This window comes from Podarcis melisellensis, assembly GCF_964234715.1.
Source record: "Podarcis melisellensis genome assembly, chromosome: 8".
NCBI lineage: Eukaryota > Metazoa > Chordata > Lepidosauria > Squamata > Lacertidae > Podarcis > Podarcis melisellensis.
In genome coordinates, this window is record NC_138540.1 from 56207827 (window position 1) to 56227026 (window position 19200).

At 44.8% G+C, this 19200-nt stretch overlaps 1 protein-coding gene across 1 annotated transcript; it reads right to left on the reverse strand.

Annotated features, from left to right (window-relative positions):
• Positions 1–1827: 1827 nt before the first annotated feature.
• CETP (cholesteryl ester transfer protein) lies at positions 1828–19200 on the reverse strand. The gene is made up of 16 exons (XM_081922711.1): positions 18958–19200; positions 18608–18722; positions 15703–15837; positions 15308–15378; positions 14953–15040; positions 13099–13168; positions 12306–12366; positions 10877–10968; positions 8878–9057; positions 8002–8052; positions 7666–7836; positions 6804–6871; positions 6224–6266; positions 5401–5470; positions 3610–3695; positions 1828–2548 (listed from the first exon to the last, which is right to left on the reverse strand). Exons 1-16 carry the CDS (start codon positions 19079–19081, stop codon positions 2474–2476), a joined length of 1500 nt encoding a protein of 499 aa, XP_081778837.1. The 5' UTR covers positions 19082–19200; the 3' UTR covers positions 1828–2473.

Here is a 19200-nt window from a genome sequence, read left to right on the forward strand (position 1 = left end):
TCTTCGTGCGCCCCCGCCATGGCTCCGAACCACCCCATCGCTGTTCTCCTCAGTCCCAGGCAGCACAGCTGTGCTTCCATCACCATCAGCCCTAGCAGGACACTTGGAAACACCTGGATGTTTGGGAAAGGCGATTTCAATAGCGTGTGCAGACCGCGTGCACGCTTCCCTCAGTACAAGACTTGCATAGCTAGGATTAGAGGTTTCAAGATTTCAAGGCACGCAACCACCTTTTGCTCTTTCTACTAATTAAAATCCTCATGCGTCGGTAAGACTTCCCAGTAAGCAGCCTTTGCACCGCTGCATTTCTCCCATTAAACTCCTCCGGCAGGACTTTCCAGGTTTGGAAATCAGACAAAAGCGCCATCTCGTGGCCAGAGAAATCCCACCACTGCGGGAAAAACCAGAAACTCAGTCCGCTTGTTTCGCTCTCTCCGAGGCTCCTACATACCTTCGGCAGTAAGAAGACAGTCATTCTCCTTCGGAGCGGCCAGCAACCCACTTTCTCTCCCCAGTCTACTCCATGCCTCGGCGCGGCAAGTGCAACGCAGCTGCCAAGCGGCCAGCCCCAAGCTGCATGTCAGCCTGGCAGCAAGAGCAGCATTGAATCCGAAAGTGAAACTTGACTGGGGCTACTGTTGAAAGGCCTAGCCAGAAATAGGCAAGGCATTGCTAGGAAATCATGTGTTTGTACGGCAGACCAGGCTGCCTGCAGCTCAGCATCTCTGAATGATTTAAGGCCAGCCCAGCCAATGCTCACCAACTTTGCCCAGCTGGATCAGTGCAGGCTTATCCAGGCATGCATCAGACACTTTCCTGTTGGGCATATACAATTTAAAAAAAAGAAAAAGAAAAGAGACAGGTTAAAGGAAACATGCAAAGGGTGAGTATTAACATGACAGGCTTAAGACAGCACGGTATCTCTACTTACTGATAATCTTAACACTTTCTTTCTGCTTCAAATTTTCTTTTTGATATTTGTAGATGAAGAGAGAAAATAACTAAAAAGTTTCATAATCAAGAGTTACATTGAGGCAGAAGGCAGACATCATCCTTTATACTTGTGTAAGCAATGAGCGCCTTCCATATTTTCTTGAATGGCTCCATTATCTTTTGCCCCCTGGTTACCCCTTAGTATTTGTGTTGATTTCTCTAAAAGATCACGTTGCCAAATCTTTTGGTACCTCTGGTCGATATTTATGTTCTGAAGCAACTTCCACTTATGAGCTGCACCTGCTCATACAGTCAGAAGGAAATGACTCAACAGTGTGAAGACTTAGATCTTTAGGAATATTTAAATTTCTATCTAGAAACATATTAAATAACACAGTTTGGGTTTCTCAAATTGTAGGGGGATCTAGAAGTATTCCCTGGAGCAGGACCTTTTTAAGACCAAGGACAGAGGTATTTTTGATTTGTGGAGGAGAAATGTGAAAAAGGAAAGCTGATGATCTTTCTTTTCTGGAGCAGGATATATTGGTAGGGAAAGTCAGAACCACACAGGGTAGTGGGGTGCTTTTGTAGTTAGCTTTCTCCTCTTGTATCCACAACCAGTTCCCATAAAAAAAACTCCAAAGCTCTCCAAAACTGTAATTCCCTCTGCTGACCCTGCCCTCACCAAGACGAGTCAGGTAACCTTATAGAATCGCAGAACTGTAGAGTTGCAAGGGACCCAAAATTCACCTAGTCACACCCCCCCCCCGAAAATCAGGACTTTACTAACAGCCCTTTAGGCCTTTGGAGGTACCTAAATTTCCCTAGTAATTATGACGGATTACAGAAGGTTTTAAGTATACAAGTAGGTTTAGACAACAACAGGCACAGCAATGCGGTAAAACAAAAAGCCAGGTTTATTTTTAGGAAACAAAAGAAGCACATGGCATTCAAATGAAAAATGAAAGAAAGTTTTCCAGAATTTGGTGGAAAGGTATCCTTTCTCTGACCCAGAGTAGTCTGAGAGAGCAAGACACTCAGCTTTATAGTGAGAAGATTCTTGAGGCCATTTCCTAAAGCTTGCTGTCATTGTGGCAGTTAAGCAATGGACATAAACTGACTCCCAAATGGGGTTTGGGGGCGTCATGAAAATGGAAGCCAGCAAGCCAGGCTCATGCGTTCCCCCTGTGGGAGCAGTTGTCCTGGTTGGAGAAAGCTGATCAAAGCCATCACACATCCAATATAGACAGGCTCAACATTGTAGGGAGGGTGTTGTTCCCTTTTTGAAGCACTGTGCTCCAGCTGTGAAGACTCAGCTTCTTGTCACACTAAGAGCCAGGGATTCCCAGAGCTTTTCCAAGAGAGTTTATCCTGCAGGAGACAGTCAAGGAGAAAACTCGCAGACAGAGCCTCAGTCCTGGCAGGAAATCCATCTGGGATCACAGGGAAGGAGATGGATGTAAATGGGCCACCAGCTCTCATGGGCATCCAGATTGCTCATACACCTGGATCACCTTTATTTTTCTTTCTCCTCTTCCTTCTACAAAGTAGTCTTCAGAAACTCTACAAGCAAATGGTGTGGGAAGCCAAAGTCCATCTGGAGAATTAAGTGTCCCTAGGTGGGGGGAAAAAGTGCAGGATGAAGTGGGCAAACTGGAAAATGTACAGGGCGGTAGGTCACACCTTTGCCTACAGGCAGGACAACAACTGATAGAGCAACAACAGAAACATCCAGCCCAGTTTTCGGGCAGGGAATGCTCTGGGCATCAAAAGTGCAAAAGTGTCAAACTCAGTGTAGTGCAGAAGCACTACAGTTGGCCAGGGCCGGCCACCCCATGAGGCAAGGTGAGGCAGCTGCCTCAGGGGGGCAGGCTTTGGATGGCTGGGAGGGGCAGCAGATCCAGTCTCCAAGGAGTGTGTTGCTTATCACTTGCTGTGCTTATCAGCCCCTCCTCTTTCCGGTGCTGTGGGCCTGGCGGCATGTGCGCACATAACAGTGGGTGTGGGGCAGGTGGGCACATGGCAATGGGTGTGCAGTGGAGGAGGAGAAGGCAGGGGCAGCAATATTTGTTGTGCCTCTAATGGCAAAACATCCAGGGGCGGCCCCACAGTTGACACACGCAGCCTGGGACATATCATAACAACAACAACAACAAATCATTTATACCCCACCCATCTCTGGGCGACTCCCAACAGAATATTAAACACACAAGAAAACATCAAACATTAAAAACTTCCCTAAACAGGGCTGCCTTCAGATGTCTTCTAAAAGTCAGATAGTTGTTTATTTCCTTGACATCTGATGGGAGGGTTTTCCACAATGCGGGTGCCACTACTGAGAAGGCCCTCCTTCTGGTTCCCTGTAACCCCACTTCTCACAGTGAGGGAACCGCCAGAAGGCCCTGGCAATAGAGGTGGAGACGCTCCTTCAGGTATACTGAGCCAAGGCACTTTTGACACACTTCGAGTATGAATCTGGTACAGCCAGTGTGCTTGGTTCTGCACCCCGCTGTACTATTGGCTCAGGAATCTGTCTTCCAAATAAAATCAACCCTTTTATGGGTGCCCTGGATTTTCCACTGCTATGAAAGGGCCAAGCACAAAATATTTTTGCTGTTTGGTCACTGACATAGTGCTGGGTGATATATAAGCCCCAATACATCAAACTCTACTTGCCTTTTTGGTTACTATCTCAGGATCAATGATGTCGAAATGGTTGAGTCCTTTGCTGCTCAACAGGAAACTTATGTTCCTCTCAAATCCTGTGAAACCAAATTGAACCAGATTTGTCTGATGTCACAGTAATAACCGTGGTTTGCAGCAATGGGTAAGTAGTGGTGGTTGTTTGAGGCAGGGAAGTTTTCTGGGACTGATGCTAACATTTATTACATTGCACCTGCCTCCCACGAAGCTTGTGCAACATATAATAATAATAATAATAATAATAATAATAATAATAATAATAATTTATTATTTATACCCCGCCCATCTGGCTGGGCCTCCCCAGCCACTCTGGGCGGCTTCCATAAAAACCAAAAATACAGTAAAATCACACGTTAAAAACTTCCCTGAACAGGGCTGCCTTAAGATGTCTTCTGAATGTCAGGTAGTTGTTTATCGCTTTGACATCTGCTGGAAGGGCGTTCCACAGGGTGGGTGCCACTACCGAGAAGGCCCTCTGCCTGGTTCCCTGTAGCTTTGCTTCTTGCAATGAGGGAACCGCCAGAAGGCCCTCAGCGCTGGACCTCAGCGTCCGGGCAGAATGATGGGGGTGGAGACGCATAATGAGGCAAAAAGTCGTGCTCTGCTGAGATGTATATAATTTAGGCCCCACCCTGTCTTTTTATTGTAATTTGTTATAAAATAAATTAATTTTAAGATTGTATTTTTAAATTGCTGCCCTAGGATCTCATGGTGAAAGGTGGGCAAGAAATGGAATTACCACCACCATTCAGTTTTACAGAAGCGGAGTCCCTCTTGGGGAAGGCTGTAGCTCAGAGGTAGAGCCTCTGCTTGGCATGCAGAAGTCTCCGGGTTCAATCCCTGGCATCTCCTGGTAGAGCTGGGAAAGACTCTGTTCCTGAAACTGTGGAGAGCTGCTGCAAGTCATTGTGCACAGTTCTGAGCTAGAAGGGCCAGTTGATCTGACACTGTATAAGGAAGATTCATCTGTTTTCAGGGTCATAACTGAGTGGAAGGCAGGGATCTACTATGAAACTAAGTAAACTTAATCTTCGGGGGGGGGGGCCCCAGAAGTGACTTTAGACCACATTGCTATATATACACACACACACAATGGGTCTAGAAGACACAATTTGAGTCACATGACTCAAATGGAATATTTTTGTTGTTGTATATATTTCAACAATCCCAAAGTTTGAGAGTCAGTAGCACAGATGTTGAAGAGGTTGTGGTAAACAACCCTACCGCCCTACCGAAGAAGAGAACAGTAGTTTCCTAGACCTCACTGCTGGTAACAGGTCAATCTTCAGGGACCCACAAATGTAGGTCTGCCACTGGGGGAAGAGCACATACTTTGTGTGCACAAGGTTCTAGGTTCAGTCCCTGACATCGCCAGATAGGCCATGAGAAGAGCCCGCCCCTCTTTCCCAGGGAAAACTTGCTCTTTAGTGTTAAATCAGAGCAAACATCCATCCGGAGAAAACCCAAATTACCATTTGCTTTGATTGAGCACTAAAGAGCAGTTTCCCCCAGGGGAAAGCAACAAGACAAGAGGAAGTGTGGAGAAGCCATCTGTGTTCACGCAGGAGATCTCAGAAACCCAGCAACAGGGGTATGTTGTTGGCTCAAAGGCCTGCAACTTGGGGTTTTTTTAAAAAAGAGCCCTGGGAAGTCATTTCTGAGCCAAGCTCCACTGAAGTGAATTCCCTCACCAACACACTTGTTTTGCTTTTCTGCCACTCAGGACTCAGAGCTGCTACACTGACACGTAGAAAATCAACTCACTTGATACCACTTCTGGGATCCCGGCAACTGAGACGATTTTCTCCAAAATGTGCTTTAGAGTTTCATCATTCTGAAATTAAAACGTTGCAAGCAAAGTCATTAATTGCAGAAGTCTTTATTGTTATTACTAGTTCATTATTTCTACCCCTGCCATTGATGTATGTGGCATTTTACAACATGCTTCCTGAGGCTGAAGGAAGCTGTACCCCAAAATATTTTGGGTACAGATTGGGGAAGGGCGGACCAACAATTGATTGTAGATAGTGGACAGTGCAACCCTATGCTTTTTAAAATATAGGTATAAGCATATCCTTAATGAAGTTTTCTGTTAATTATACAAACAAAATATAATACAATAACTGAAACAAAATATGATTTGCGCTTCTGCAAAAGGCTTTGTGCTGTGGGGGATGCAAATATCTCCCAATGCTTCAGTCCCTGGACAAATTTGGTTGTTAAAGCAGAAGATTGTTTTATGGTGCCAAGCTGGGCTTATCTTGAGTGAACCCCTGTCCAGTTTTCCCAGCAGCAGAAGGCAGAAGAATTGTGACACTTGGCATGCGCGTTGCTTTGAAATGCTAAAACCCTTCCCATATATTCTTTCAGCAATTCTCACAACAACCCTGCCAGGTTGGATCATGCTCTTTCGGTATTTATCTTAGTACTGATGCTACTGCAACATCTTTGGATGATAGATTCACTGGTACATCCAGGGAATATTTGTGACAGGAAATTCGTGGAGCAAAAATTAGCTTTGTGGGAGGGGGAAGATTAGTTTCAGCTCAACACTTTAAGCTCAGAAGCATGAATGCTGGGTACTCACCACAGCTATATCTGCGGCACGTTTAAGCTTTTTGATCTCTATCCTGTAGGGAAATAAGAAGCCAAGTGTGTAAGGAAGTGTGAGCAGGCACCTTTCCCAGTCCCTTTTGCGTACCCAGGCACTCTAGTGGCAAAGCTACACCCATTCATTTAAAGCACATGACTTCCCCAAAGAATTCAGAGAACTAGAGTAGTCTTGGACCCACAGTTCCCAGTACCCTTAACAAACCACAGTTTGCAGGATTTGGGGGGGGGGGGGGGTTGCATGCTTTAAATGTGCATTGGGTATACTTTAAATGCATGGTGTGGATCTCCCTTAGATGCTTCCAGGTGGCTTGTTTATTCAGCTTTCTTTTTTGTGGGGAGGTTATGCACCCTTGTGCCAAGCAATTGTTATTCCAGGCTTCTCAGGGCATGTCCCTGGCACTTCTCTCATCACAAAAGGTCTGCATTTGAGGGTGCCAAAACCAGCTTTAATTGTGGCACCTGAGGTTGCCAGTATGTGATTGAATCCCACCTCAAAACAGCGACCACCTGGAAGCCCCCATCCTCTCTCTGCACAATGGAAGCGCAATACATACATGGCCTCGGAGTGATGCAGGTATAGGTTCTTTTGCATATATGAAGCTTGGACTGTGACGGTGACTTCCTACAGGGAAGGCAGAATGGAAAGGTTTGTGAGTGCATTTAAAGAAACATAGAATGCATCAGAAATCATGACTTTATTAGTTATTTTGGTTACATTAAAGAAATTTATAAGAAGACAGAGAAATGATGGTAAATTTATTAATAGCTGCTCTTATGTTTATTAGTAAGAACTGTGTGTGGGACAGGAAACAAATCACGTCTCTTGATGAATGGATGATTACAGATTTACAGGAGATATTTAAAAACTGACCTATTAAGTTAGAACATGTCAGACAATCCAACAGCTGATTTATTGAAGAATTTAGGGTTTTTAATTACATGCTGGAGTAATAAAAGTTGAAAGCAGCTGAGAAATCAATGAGAATTCACAGGGACACTTTTCCCACTGTCCCTCTCCCAGGTGAGATGTTCTCTTTATGGCAGAGCTCCTGAGCTGACTGATCCAGCAGTGCTCTCTTCCTGATTCTCTGAGCCCACCTGCATCCTAACAGAATTGTAAGGCCATAGCTCCATGCAGGAGCATCTGCTTTGCACCCAGAAAGTCCCAGGTTCAATTTACAGCACCTCCAAGTAAGACTGAGGGAGATTTTTCCAGAAACCCCAAAGAGCCCCAGCTAACCAGTGTGGACAATACTGAGCTGGATAGACCAAGGCTTTGACTCTGGATAAGACAGTTTCCTATATTCCATGACGCCCGCTTTGTTCCACATCACATGCGCTTGCAAATGGTGGCTGATTTGTGACCAGTGGGCCTTTGGCTCCTGTGTCCAAAATGCAAACTGCAAATTCACTTACCTTTTCGAAATACAAAGCTACAGAGGGGGGACCTTCGCCTTGCAGAGGAACACTGAGTTCCACAGCCACAGATGACTTCACAATGGTTCCTTCGGGCTGGAGGATAATCTGAGGAGGGTCAAGGCTCCACACCTTAGCCAGGGAGTCGTTGTAGGAGGCACCCCGAAAAATCTGGGGGGCATAAAGACGGACATAGTGTGGCTGCTGATGCCAAGCAACAGAGCTTGATTTTAAGAAGAAGAAGAATCAGACTTGAAAATAGTTCAGGCAATATCCAGGCAATACCATGTGCTACCTACTCGTCAAATGATAGGTTGGGATTTGGTCAAAAGTTACCTTTTGCACAATCTCCTGTTGAGTTTTCAGCTCTTCACTTTCAAACATTTCCTTTAAAAAAAGACGCAAAAGATGAAGAAGTAAAATGTATTTCCTAGCATCACAGAACTGTAGGGTTGGGAAGGGTGCAAAGGGCAATCTAGTTCAAGCCCTGCAGTGTGGGAATCACAGCAGTTCTGATGTACTAAGTTCTACTTCTATGCATGGAATCATCATCACCACCACCACCACCAAGGCAGGTTACAGCAATGTATAAATATACAAGATTAAAATCCGTGAAAACAATATGCAATCACGAATTGGGTGGGTGTACACACACACGCATATGGAAGACTCGAGTGAAGAGGTGAATCTTCCATCATATAACAAAAACAATGAATGTATCCAATGCACATCCCTAAAAAGGGAAATTCACAGCTTATGTGTCCCAAGCACAAGAAGAAATTGTATGTTGTCTTACACACGTGGAATATATAGAAGGTTGGGTGGGAAAAGCAATGAGTTGAATGAACTTTTGTTTGTTTCCTTTGCCCTCCTTAAAAGGGAGCCCCCTTTTGAGCACTTGATTTGAGCCGGCAAAAGGGACTAAATCAGCATCTTGGGTGATTAGAGGCTGCAACTGACTCCAAGCACCACCACCTGACCAAGAGGGGAACTACAGGGTGGTCATCCACACTAGCAAGAGAGACCTTGATAGGCCAGAGTGGGTGAGGTGAGGTGCTGCGCCCTGAATCCCAACCCCCGCCCCCCTATAAGAAGCTCACAGGCCCAACCAACTGGGTGAAACTGGTGCTTCTTGCTAGCAGCAGATGACCATGCCTTGCCATCCAAACCCCACAAGTGAAGCCAAGTCAAATGGCCACCTGCAAAAATTACCTTTAATTTTTCCCCTGTGAGTGTTAATTCCAGGCGCTTATCTAGAAAAGCTGCCAAGGCCACAGAATTGAGGACTTGGTCTGAAAACCAGAAATAGACCATTTTGGAATCAGTCAGCAGAGACGGTGTGAAGGCAGAGTCATGGAAGATGCCTGAATGGTTCTGGTACACGATGAGGCCCTTTCAAGAGAAGAAAATGTGAGTGGGCTTTATGAACTGAAAACCAACTGCAGTTGTTCCTTGTATACCTCTGAGGATAGGGGGCTGCTTCTTGCAGAGAGGCAGGGCTCCTCCAGACTGGAGGTTCTCTGCAACATTTCACTGACACAACAGTAGTGCATTAGCAGTGGATTCATTCTGGACCCGCCACACCTCATTTTGCTGTATTCGGTCTTCTGCGATACTTCCCCAGTGTAACAGCATCGTTGACATCTGGAGGGGTGACTCCAGTGCTATAGAGCAACAAAAACGGGACACACACACACACACACACACACACACACACAACCCACAACATTTGCAGTACGAAAAGTTTTGTGATTTCAGCAGAAAGTGATGGGACAGGCACTGAATTGGTATTCCCCCCAAAAAATTTGTAAGTGCGAAAGGGTTATTGAAATGTGGGAGTCACACATAAACACCTCAATATCTAGAGGGACCGACAATCTCCTTGTAGGAAAATGCATCCAACTCATTTGCTTGTGTTTAAAATTTTTTAAACAAGACACTTCAATACCACGCAAGAACAAAAATATAAAGAAAAACAGCAGAAGTAAACGCAAACTGAAATTAAGCATACACAAAGTACAAACCCTCCCTTTCATCACAGCCTGTGGGCAATCTCGGCAACAACTGTTCCCTCTTCACCTGGTATTTAATTTAGAAAAATCACATAGCATGATCGCTAATCACCTCATTAACATCCCATGTAGTTAGAGGCCCCAGGGATTATGCCTCATGCAAGTGATGAAGTAGCAGACAATAGTCCAGAAAAGCTTGTGCCATAATAAGTACTGTATGTTTGTTTTAAAGAAACCTTGCTGTTGTCGTCATATTGGTTGGTGACCGGACCAGCCCAATATATTTTGGCACCTGAGGCAAACCACAAAATGGTCCTCCCCCTGGCCAGGGAAGAAGGGGTGAGTTGAGTTGAGTATCAACACCAGGAACAAGAAGGAAAGAAATATCCAGATCAGGATCTGCTGCCCCTATGGACCCTGCCACCCGAGACAGTTGCCTCACCTGGTCCCATGGGTGGGCCAGCCCTGGTTGGTAGAAACACCAAGACTTCTGCTGAATGGGGCACTGTGCGGACACTGGGAGAATGACGAGTTCAGAATCATAGGACGGAATCATCCACCTTCCACAGGAATTGCATGGAACTCCTGTATTTTTGTGACTGGGAAGAAGGCTAGAGGCATATTAGACCACAGGTGGGAATCGCAGTCCTAGAGGACAAATGTGACCCTCTAGGCTTCTCTGTCTAGCCTGGTGGGGGCCTGCTAAGCCACACCCTCACTGGCTCTCCTCCAGGACTTCTGCCTCATCAGGATTGCCTTTCCACTGCAATCCTCCCTCTTGCTTGCCTCAATGAGGGCAGAGAGGTGTATAAACCTCTGGTGTCCATTGCTCCACCCACTTTTACCTCTGGCCCTGCTCATCTTAGTCCTCAATTGTGTTTTATATTAAAATGAGCAGTTAAGTTCCATTAGTAGCAGCATCTGTCCTTAACTGGAAGCCTAAGAACACCTCTAGTCAACACTCACACTCTACATTTAAAGCACATGGCTTTTCCCCTCCCCTCCCCAAGAATTATGGGAACTGTCATTTTATCCCTCAGAACTACACTTCTCAGCACCCTTAACTACTGTTCTCAGGGTTCTTGAGGGAAGCCATTGTGTGGAGGTGACCTGGCTCTCACCTGCAGCAACTATAAAGAGGCAGGGTTTGCGTCATCAACAATTGCCCTTTCCTTCACACAGGGAAGGAATTGTCTTACCTTGTGGTGCGATTCTATGTAATTTGCTTTGATTGCCGGAGATGCGGTCACAGAAATATCTACTCCGATATCCCCATCTTTAAGGAAGTTAGCTACCAGAAAATTAAAGAGTGAGCTTTTAGAATATGTTGAGGAGCCTACTAAGTTAGAGCCATGGCCCTTCTAGTCCAGCGTCCTGTTCTTACGGTGGCCAACCCAATGCCTGTTGGAAACCCGCAAGCAGATCCCAAGCACAATAGCCCTCTCCGCTCCTCCTGTGGTTTCCAGCAACTGAAATTTGAAAGCTGTGGAGGCAGAGCACAGCCATCTTAACTAGTAGCCATTGATAGCCTCTTCCTCCATGAATTTGTCTAATCCTCTTTTAAAGTTATCCAGGTTGGTTGCCATCACTGCCTCCTGAAGGAGCAAATTCCACAGTTTAACTATGCTGAGCTGCATGAAGAAGTCTTCCTTTTATCTGTCCTGAATCAGCTTCATTTGATGTCCCCAAGTTCCAGAGTTATGAGAAAGGGAGAAGAACTTTTCCCTAGCCACTTTCCCCATGTCATACATAATTTCATAAACTTCATAAGAGCCAGTGTGGTGTAGTGGTTAAGAGTGGTAGACTCCTGATCTGGTGAACTGGGTTCGCGTCTCCGTTCCTCCACATGGAGCTGCTGAGTGACCTTGGGCTAGTCACACTTCTTTGAAGTCTCTCAGCCCCACTCACCTCACAGAGTGTTTGTTGTGGGGGAGGAAGGGAAAGGAGAATGTTAGCCGCTTTGAGACTCCTTCGGGTAGTGATAAAGTGGGATATCAAATCCAAACTACTACTACTACTACTACTACTACTACTACTACTACTACTATTCTTCTTCTTCTTCTTCTTCTTCTTCTTCTTCTTCTTCTTCTTCTTCTTCTTCTTCTTCTTCTTCTTCTATCATGTTGCCTCTTCTCTAAACTAAGAAGTCCCAAATGCTGCAACATTCCTTCATAGAGAAGTTTAGGTCATTTTGACCTAAATGTCATATTTTTGGCCATGTTTTGGAGCCAGGGGATTGTTTTTGGTGGGGGCATTTCCTTGTGTTCAAGCAAAGCATGACCCAAATGCATCTTATCCCCTGCAGGATACTCCCACAAGTCTTTTAGAATATATTGCTCCATCCCTTTCATGGCCAGTGGGCCTTAAAATTAGGCTTCCAGGGAGATGCGGCGGGCTGCAGGATCTGTCCCAGCCAACTCTGCTACTTTACTTTTTTCTAGTTTCTAGCTAAGGACATTTGAAATCCAGTTGGGTGCAGATGCAAAGTGTGTGGACTGAAGTGTAGCCCTGAAGACTATAGCAGCAGACTAGACATACCATGTGAGACTGTTATATAAATGGAGGAGTAAGAGCTTTTAATAATAATTTTTAGAAATGGAACAGCAACAAAAGTGAACAGAGATTTACCTGACGTCTCATGCACATAATCTGCCAGTAGCTGAGAAATATAGTTAATTTCTTTACACACCTATAAAAGAGGAAAAGAGATGTTCAAACACATGTTTGGGGAAAGGCTGTAGCTCATTATTGGAGCAACAAGCAGATCCCAGGTACAGTCTCTGGCATCTCTTGCTAGGACTGGGAGAGACCCCTACCTGAAATCCTGGAGAGCTGCTGCCAGTTAGTGTAAGTAGTACTAAGCTAGACACTAAGCTAGATGGTCTAGCATAAGGCAGTTTCCTAGATGACTCACAGATGGATGTGTGAAGCAGCACCATTAAATAGTATTGTGTGAATTGAGACAGAGGAGGAATTAAATTCAGTTCACATCTAAACACAAATTTATGAATTCACGCTTTCCAAAACAACATGCAAAATGAAACACAAACAGCCTCCAAAATTCACACTTCTCAAGATTTTGCAATGCAGTTCTCCAATCAATGTGTACAAAAAAATGCAATGCTAGGGTAAAATGCATATTTTTGTGAAAATCACCTGGAAATATGTCCATAGTTTAAAAGGAGGCTGAAGCAGAGACGGAAACGGCACTTCTTTTATTGTTTCCCAAGGACTTGAAAGCTAAACCCCGAGTCACTTTTTAAAAGGAAAGCCAGATAAATGATGGTTTCATTAAGATCACGTAAATTAGGTCTTTCCATATCTTCATTTGCCATAGTGCAGCCTGATTAATCAATTGCCCAGCATGCATGACATTTAGCATACATCAGCCCTGTGTCAATTACCCTTCCATGTCTCTTACCTGGTTTTTGAGAACGAGCTTCAAAGTAAACGAGATGAAGTTTGTAAAAAGCTGTTTTAGCCATCCTGGGCTGCATGGAGAAAGACTGGATGTGAGCTCAATAAGTTCATTATTACAACACATTTGGATTTGAATTTTTTGTCCTACTCTATCTAATGGGCTCTAAGTGAGCTACAACATAAAGAGAAAATCTAAACATAAAATCCAAATGCAAAGAAGATCAAAATGCTAACAATCAAGAGCACCTTTCATCTTAAAGCTTCCAAAGCCTAATTCACCCTGGAGATTAGAAGGCAGGGCAAGCAAGTAAGCCTTGCAGAGCACAGCCTGCTCTACCATTAGGCAAAGTGAGGCACCTGCCTCAGGTGACAGAAACTGTGGGGCTGGGGTGGCAGACCCTCGACTGCTCCTCAGAAGCCACTTCCCAACCATTCCACTGCTCATGAGACACAACCTGGCCTGCCCCACTTAACTAGCCTGCTGCCTCAGGTGTGGTGGTGAATGTGGGTCCATCAATAGTGTTGAGGTCAGATTCAACTGTCAGTCTAGTGGACTTCTGGATGTGGCATTGGGAGGGGCTGCCATCTTGTACTTTGCTCCAGGCAGAAAAATGTATTGGGCTGCCCTTCTTAATAAGGTTTATCTTAAAAGGCACTTAAGGCCAAACCTGAGGTGCTGCTAAACACAAAATTAGAACGTCTCTCTGTTTTTGTTTTCAAGCAGCAAATGTAGAACCCTTCATTCTGAGGCAGATTTTCAGTCAGGACCAGCCTTTAAGTTTGAAATCTCCCCTTCCCATGCAACGGAATCATGAAGAAAATGCCCCTCTTGTAGGATGTGACACCACTGTTGCTGTCAAATATAACATTTCCTGTTTACCCAGAGTGGGCAGACAGGGGGATGTTACTCCAGCCAAGAGGACTTCCTCTCACACCTGTCTGTGACCAGGTACTTCCTCTCACACCTGTCTGTGACCACCCTCCCCCTGCATGTGACCAGGTAGATGGGCATGACCCTGTGAGACCCTGTAAAAGGGCCAGTCATGCAGCCATCTTCCTCTTTTGCTGCTCTCTTCTAATACTGATGCTATTTTGCTCTGTACATGGGCTCATTCCCATATGGGATGAACTCAAACTCTCTTCTGTAACTTCAAGTTAAAATCTGCCTTCAGGGAACCTGAATGTAAGTAAACTTAGTATCTTTACTTTTAAGAAAGGCAGCCCTGTTTAGGGAAGTTTTTAATATTTAATGCTGTACTGTTTTTAATATTTGATTGGGAGCCGCCCAGAGTGGCTGGGGAGACTCTGCCAGATGGGTGGGGTATAAATAAAAAATTATTATTATTATTATTATTATTATTATTATTATTATTATTATTATTACATTATGTTGTGTCTTTATTCCTTTTACGCGGGAACAAAGGGGATATATCCTCTCCTACTGTCCACAACATTCCCACACCTCTGCACAGGTTATTAATTGAAACTACTACCAATGATGTGTTTAACCTCATGGGAAGTTTGGCTTTTAGGCTTCTGATTTCATGGTCAGCAAAATGGGAGGTTGATAGTGGCAAAGCAGCTACATAAGACTACATAAGGAAAGACTGTAGCTTGGTGATAGAGCACACCAGAAGGTCCCAGATTCAATCCCCAGGGTAGGGCTGGGAGAGAACTCTGCTTGAAACCCTTAAGAACTGCTGGTCAATGTGGACAGCACTGAGCTTGATGGGCCAATGCTCTGTCTCAGTATAAGACAGTTTCTTATGTTTCTAGCCTGATGAATATGGGAGTCCTTCAAGTGAAAGTCAGGCACTACTAAAACCTGGTATGGATTTCAAATAATGAAGCATACTCTTTGTCTCCTTGTAGATGCAGGGTCAGCTTGTGGAAAGTCAGGTAACAGTCTGAGGTGTCCACTATCACACGCCCGTCATCCAACACTGTCCAATAGAGAAGCAAATGCCTCAAGTTATTAGGAACCAGGAGTCAGCTGAGTATTCCCTTCCAATAGATTTCCCCAGTTTTCCAGGAAGGGGGTAATAAACTAGAGATAATAAACCAGACTTCACATCACAGGAGAAACTGGCTTTCCTTAACCCCTCCCCCTGAATCTCATCTCAAGGAGACACCCACCTGCTGCCTCTTGCGTGTATTAAGCCCTTGTTCTAACCAGTCTCAATAGCCAAGGATATTCCGCAACTACTTACACAATTTAACGTTTATCTGCAGATCAATGGATGACTCAATTTCGAAGTCAATAGAATGGATGAGCTTCACCCTGTGACAATATTTTTAACAATGATAATCACCAAACAACAACATCTGTTGCAGAGGTGCTCTCAGATAGAATGTCAGTGTGATATTTTGGGAACATGTGGAACACAGGTAGAATTAACCAGGAAGGATGGCATTTTTGGAACAGAGCACATGCACTGCTGCACACATTAGGCTCTGTGCCAGCCAATGTTGTGCTGTTCGGATGTGATGCAGTCGGGGGTTGTGTGGTAAATGCAAAGCTGATGTTTCCATTTTCACACCCTCATCACCTCCCCCCCACAACAGGACCAAACTGGCAGGTGCGGACTTCTCTGGAAATACTCACAGCCAGCCACCCACGTAGCCATAGCTGAGGGTTCCTTGGAAGGAAGCAGAAACATTCTGAATTCCGATGTCAATGGCGTCATCCTCCTTGAGGTCAACTGTGGTGTTTTCTATGGTCAGTTCTCCAATATGGATGCTGCAAAAGGGAAGCAAAGAATGGCTGGCTTCAGTGGCGTAGCGTGGGGGGTGCAGGGGGGGCCGGCCGCACCAGGCGCAACATCTGGGGGTTAGGGGGCGCAAATCCACGGGTTAGGGGGCATAAATTACTTGCCTTGCCCCGGGTGCTGACAACCCACGCTACGCCACTGGATGGCTTAGTACAATTGAAGTAGGCTGGGCTCTTTCGCTGGAAGAGGCACATAGACACCCCCAGGTCCCCTTGGGATCAGATGCCCTCACTGACCACATCCAAGCCCTCCCATTGCTAGTGTAATCCTGCATGGTAGCTTTAGCTGTGGGTCACGCACAACACATCATATAAGGAAGTGACACAGTCATGGTCTAAAGTCCTGCACATCTTATCATAGCCTTTGGCACCAGCCTTCCCTGAGCTTCCAGATGTTTTCGACTGCAGCTCCCATCAGCCCCAGCTAGCAAAGAAGTGCTTCTGCTTCCGAGTATCACATTACTCCAAGTGTTTGCCTCCTACATTTGGTGAGCTTCCTCTTCCCTAGAGACACCCCCCCCCCCGCCCCGTGTCTTCCAGGACAGGCTGCTCTGCTCAATCCAGAAATTAATAATCAAGTAAGTCAAAATGTGGATAGGTGGGGCTGAAGCTATTACACCTTCTCTTCCAGCAAAGCACCCAGCTCACACTTGGCACATTTCTTTTCTCTCTCCCCTTTTAAAAAAAAACCATATGTGTTGCATTGAATTTCAGTAAACATATATTAAGGGCAAACAAAATGTGGAGTACCATCATTCAACCACATAACAGACATATTTTCAGTATGCGGTACTAAAATAAAGAGCCAAAATCTCTCCATATGAGTAGTTGTGTTGCAGGTGGGTTAATTGGGAATGCAGATTTATTGACATAGGAAATGAACAAAAACCAGGTAGCACCAAAAGGTTATTTTGTTTTGTTTTGTGGTAGCTTGATCTCTTACCATTATGCCATGCTGTGTTAAACATTCTGTTAAAGCTACCTCCCAAATCATAGAAAGCCAATTTGTAAAGGCAGACCTGAACAGTTTTCCATCTGGCAGCAATTCCCATCCTTCAGCAGCTAGTAAAATGCTACCAGGTATTTGTGCATGAAGGAAATTGGGGACCCACTTCTTTCTCTTTTTTTACTATCCATTTCTATGAGGTGCTGCTGCTGTTGTGATCCAAAGCATGGGCTCAAACCTAGTAGCTGAAGACCAACGAGGAGCAGCTGGGATAGGCCTCTGCTTGAGGAACTGGAGGGCTTCTGCCAGTTGGAATATACAGCACCGTTATCTGGCAAATAGTCTGACCTGGGATATGGTGCAGCAACTTTTTAAGAGCCCTATTTTAAGGCAAGGTGAAGGCTGGCAAAGAAATTGGACCTAGTTCATATTTAAAGGCAAATCTACCAAATGTGCACTTTCTGAAACAAGATGCAAACCAAAACCAGACCCATCCTTCAGAATTTGCAGTTTTACGAATTTTGCAATACAGTTCTCCAAACAAATAGTGAGAGCAAAAATGCAAACACAAACACACACAATTAGCACACGTTAGTGAAAATAACGTACAAAAAATGCATTTTAATATAAAAGTGCATGATAAAATGCATAAGAGCTGATTTCTGATTTTAACATTTTAAATGGTGTTCATGGTATTATTTTACATATACAGTGGTACCTCGGGTTACATATGCTTCAGGTTACATATGCTTCAGGTTACAGACTTAACCGAGAAATATTACCTTGGGTTAAGAACTTTGCTTCAGGATGAAAACAGAAATCGTGCTCTGGCGGCACAGCAGCAGCGGGAGGCCCCATTAGCTAAAGTGGTGCTCCAGGTTAAGAACAGTTTCAGGTTAAGAACAGACCTCCAGAACGAATTAAGTACTTAACCTGAGGTACCACTGTAATTGTTATAAATAGCTCTGTCCCCACCCCCAAAATAGTGGTATTCTGTCTTGGTCACACCACACCTGGAGTACTGCGTCCACGTCTGGGCATCACAATTTAAGAAGGATATTAGAAGCTGGAACATGTGCAGAGGAGGTGACCAAGATGATCATGGGTCTGGAAACTTAGCCTCATGAGGAATGGTTGAGGGAGCTGGGCATGTTTAGCCTAGGAAAGAGGAGACTCAGAGGAGATATGATAGCCATCTTCAAATATCTTAAGAGCTGTCACATGGAAGATGGAACAAGCTTGTTTTCTCCTGTTCTGGAAGGCAGGACACAAACCAATGGATTCAAGTCACAAGAAAAGTGATACTGACTAAACACCAGGAAGAACTTTTTGACAGTAAGAGTTGTTTGACAGTGGAACAGACTCCGATGGGAGGTGGTAGACTCTCCTTCCTTGGATGTTTCTAAGCAGAGGCTGGATAGTATGTATTGTATGATCTAGTTAAGATCCCTGCATTGCAGGGCGTTGGACTAGATGACCCCAGGGTCCCTTCCAAATCGACAATTCTATGATTCTATTATTTAAATCATTTCTATAGATAAATTATATTTGGAAAAAATATTTGTAAAATATATATGCTAGGCAAAAGTGTGTAAAAAATGTTTGTTTTAAGAGAATCACACTAAAATGTTGACAAATAATCATAAGGACCTTTTTTGTTTAATGGCATACATATGCAGCTATGTGGAGAACCGAACTTGAGACTAGGAAAATGAGAAACTCAGCAAAACAGAGCTAAACAGGTTTGCGATGGGAGAGATGTAAATAAGGGAGCTTAAGTAGAGCCACACTTACTTTTTCAATCCATAGGCAATCTTCCCAAGAAACCGGACAGACTTCTCCCCCTTGATGTCTGGGTAGTCTGCATGCTGGAAGGCTGTCTGTATGACATGAGCAGTTTTCTCATTGACTGCCAAGAGAGAATGTGATCACAGCTGTGAGGGACAACGGTGTTATCAGCAGAACTGAATTCACCCCACAATTCAGCGCCAGCATGCCAACACGGTGCCTCCAGAGATGGCTGGGGCTAGTGAGAGTCATCGGTCAAAACATCTGGACGGCACCAGATTGGGGACAGCAAGAGCAAAGGTAACTGATATTATAAACACACACGGGGAGAGAGAGAGAGAGCTGTGACAACTTACGCACTAGTACAGCTGGCTTCGTCATTCGGAAGACAACACCCGCGTCGCTGTAAGATGATGGCTCAGCACTGCAAGCCAATGAGCTGCTGAGCAGACTCACTAACATAATCAGGATCCTTGCCATCCTTTTCTGATACTTGCCAAAGGCAGAATGCCCTCGAGCTGCAAATCCCAGGAGCAACTGCCTTCCACTGTCCCCACCAGAAAGGTAGCTGCCTCCCTTGTACTCCCCATGGCTCTCTA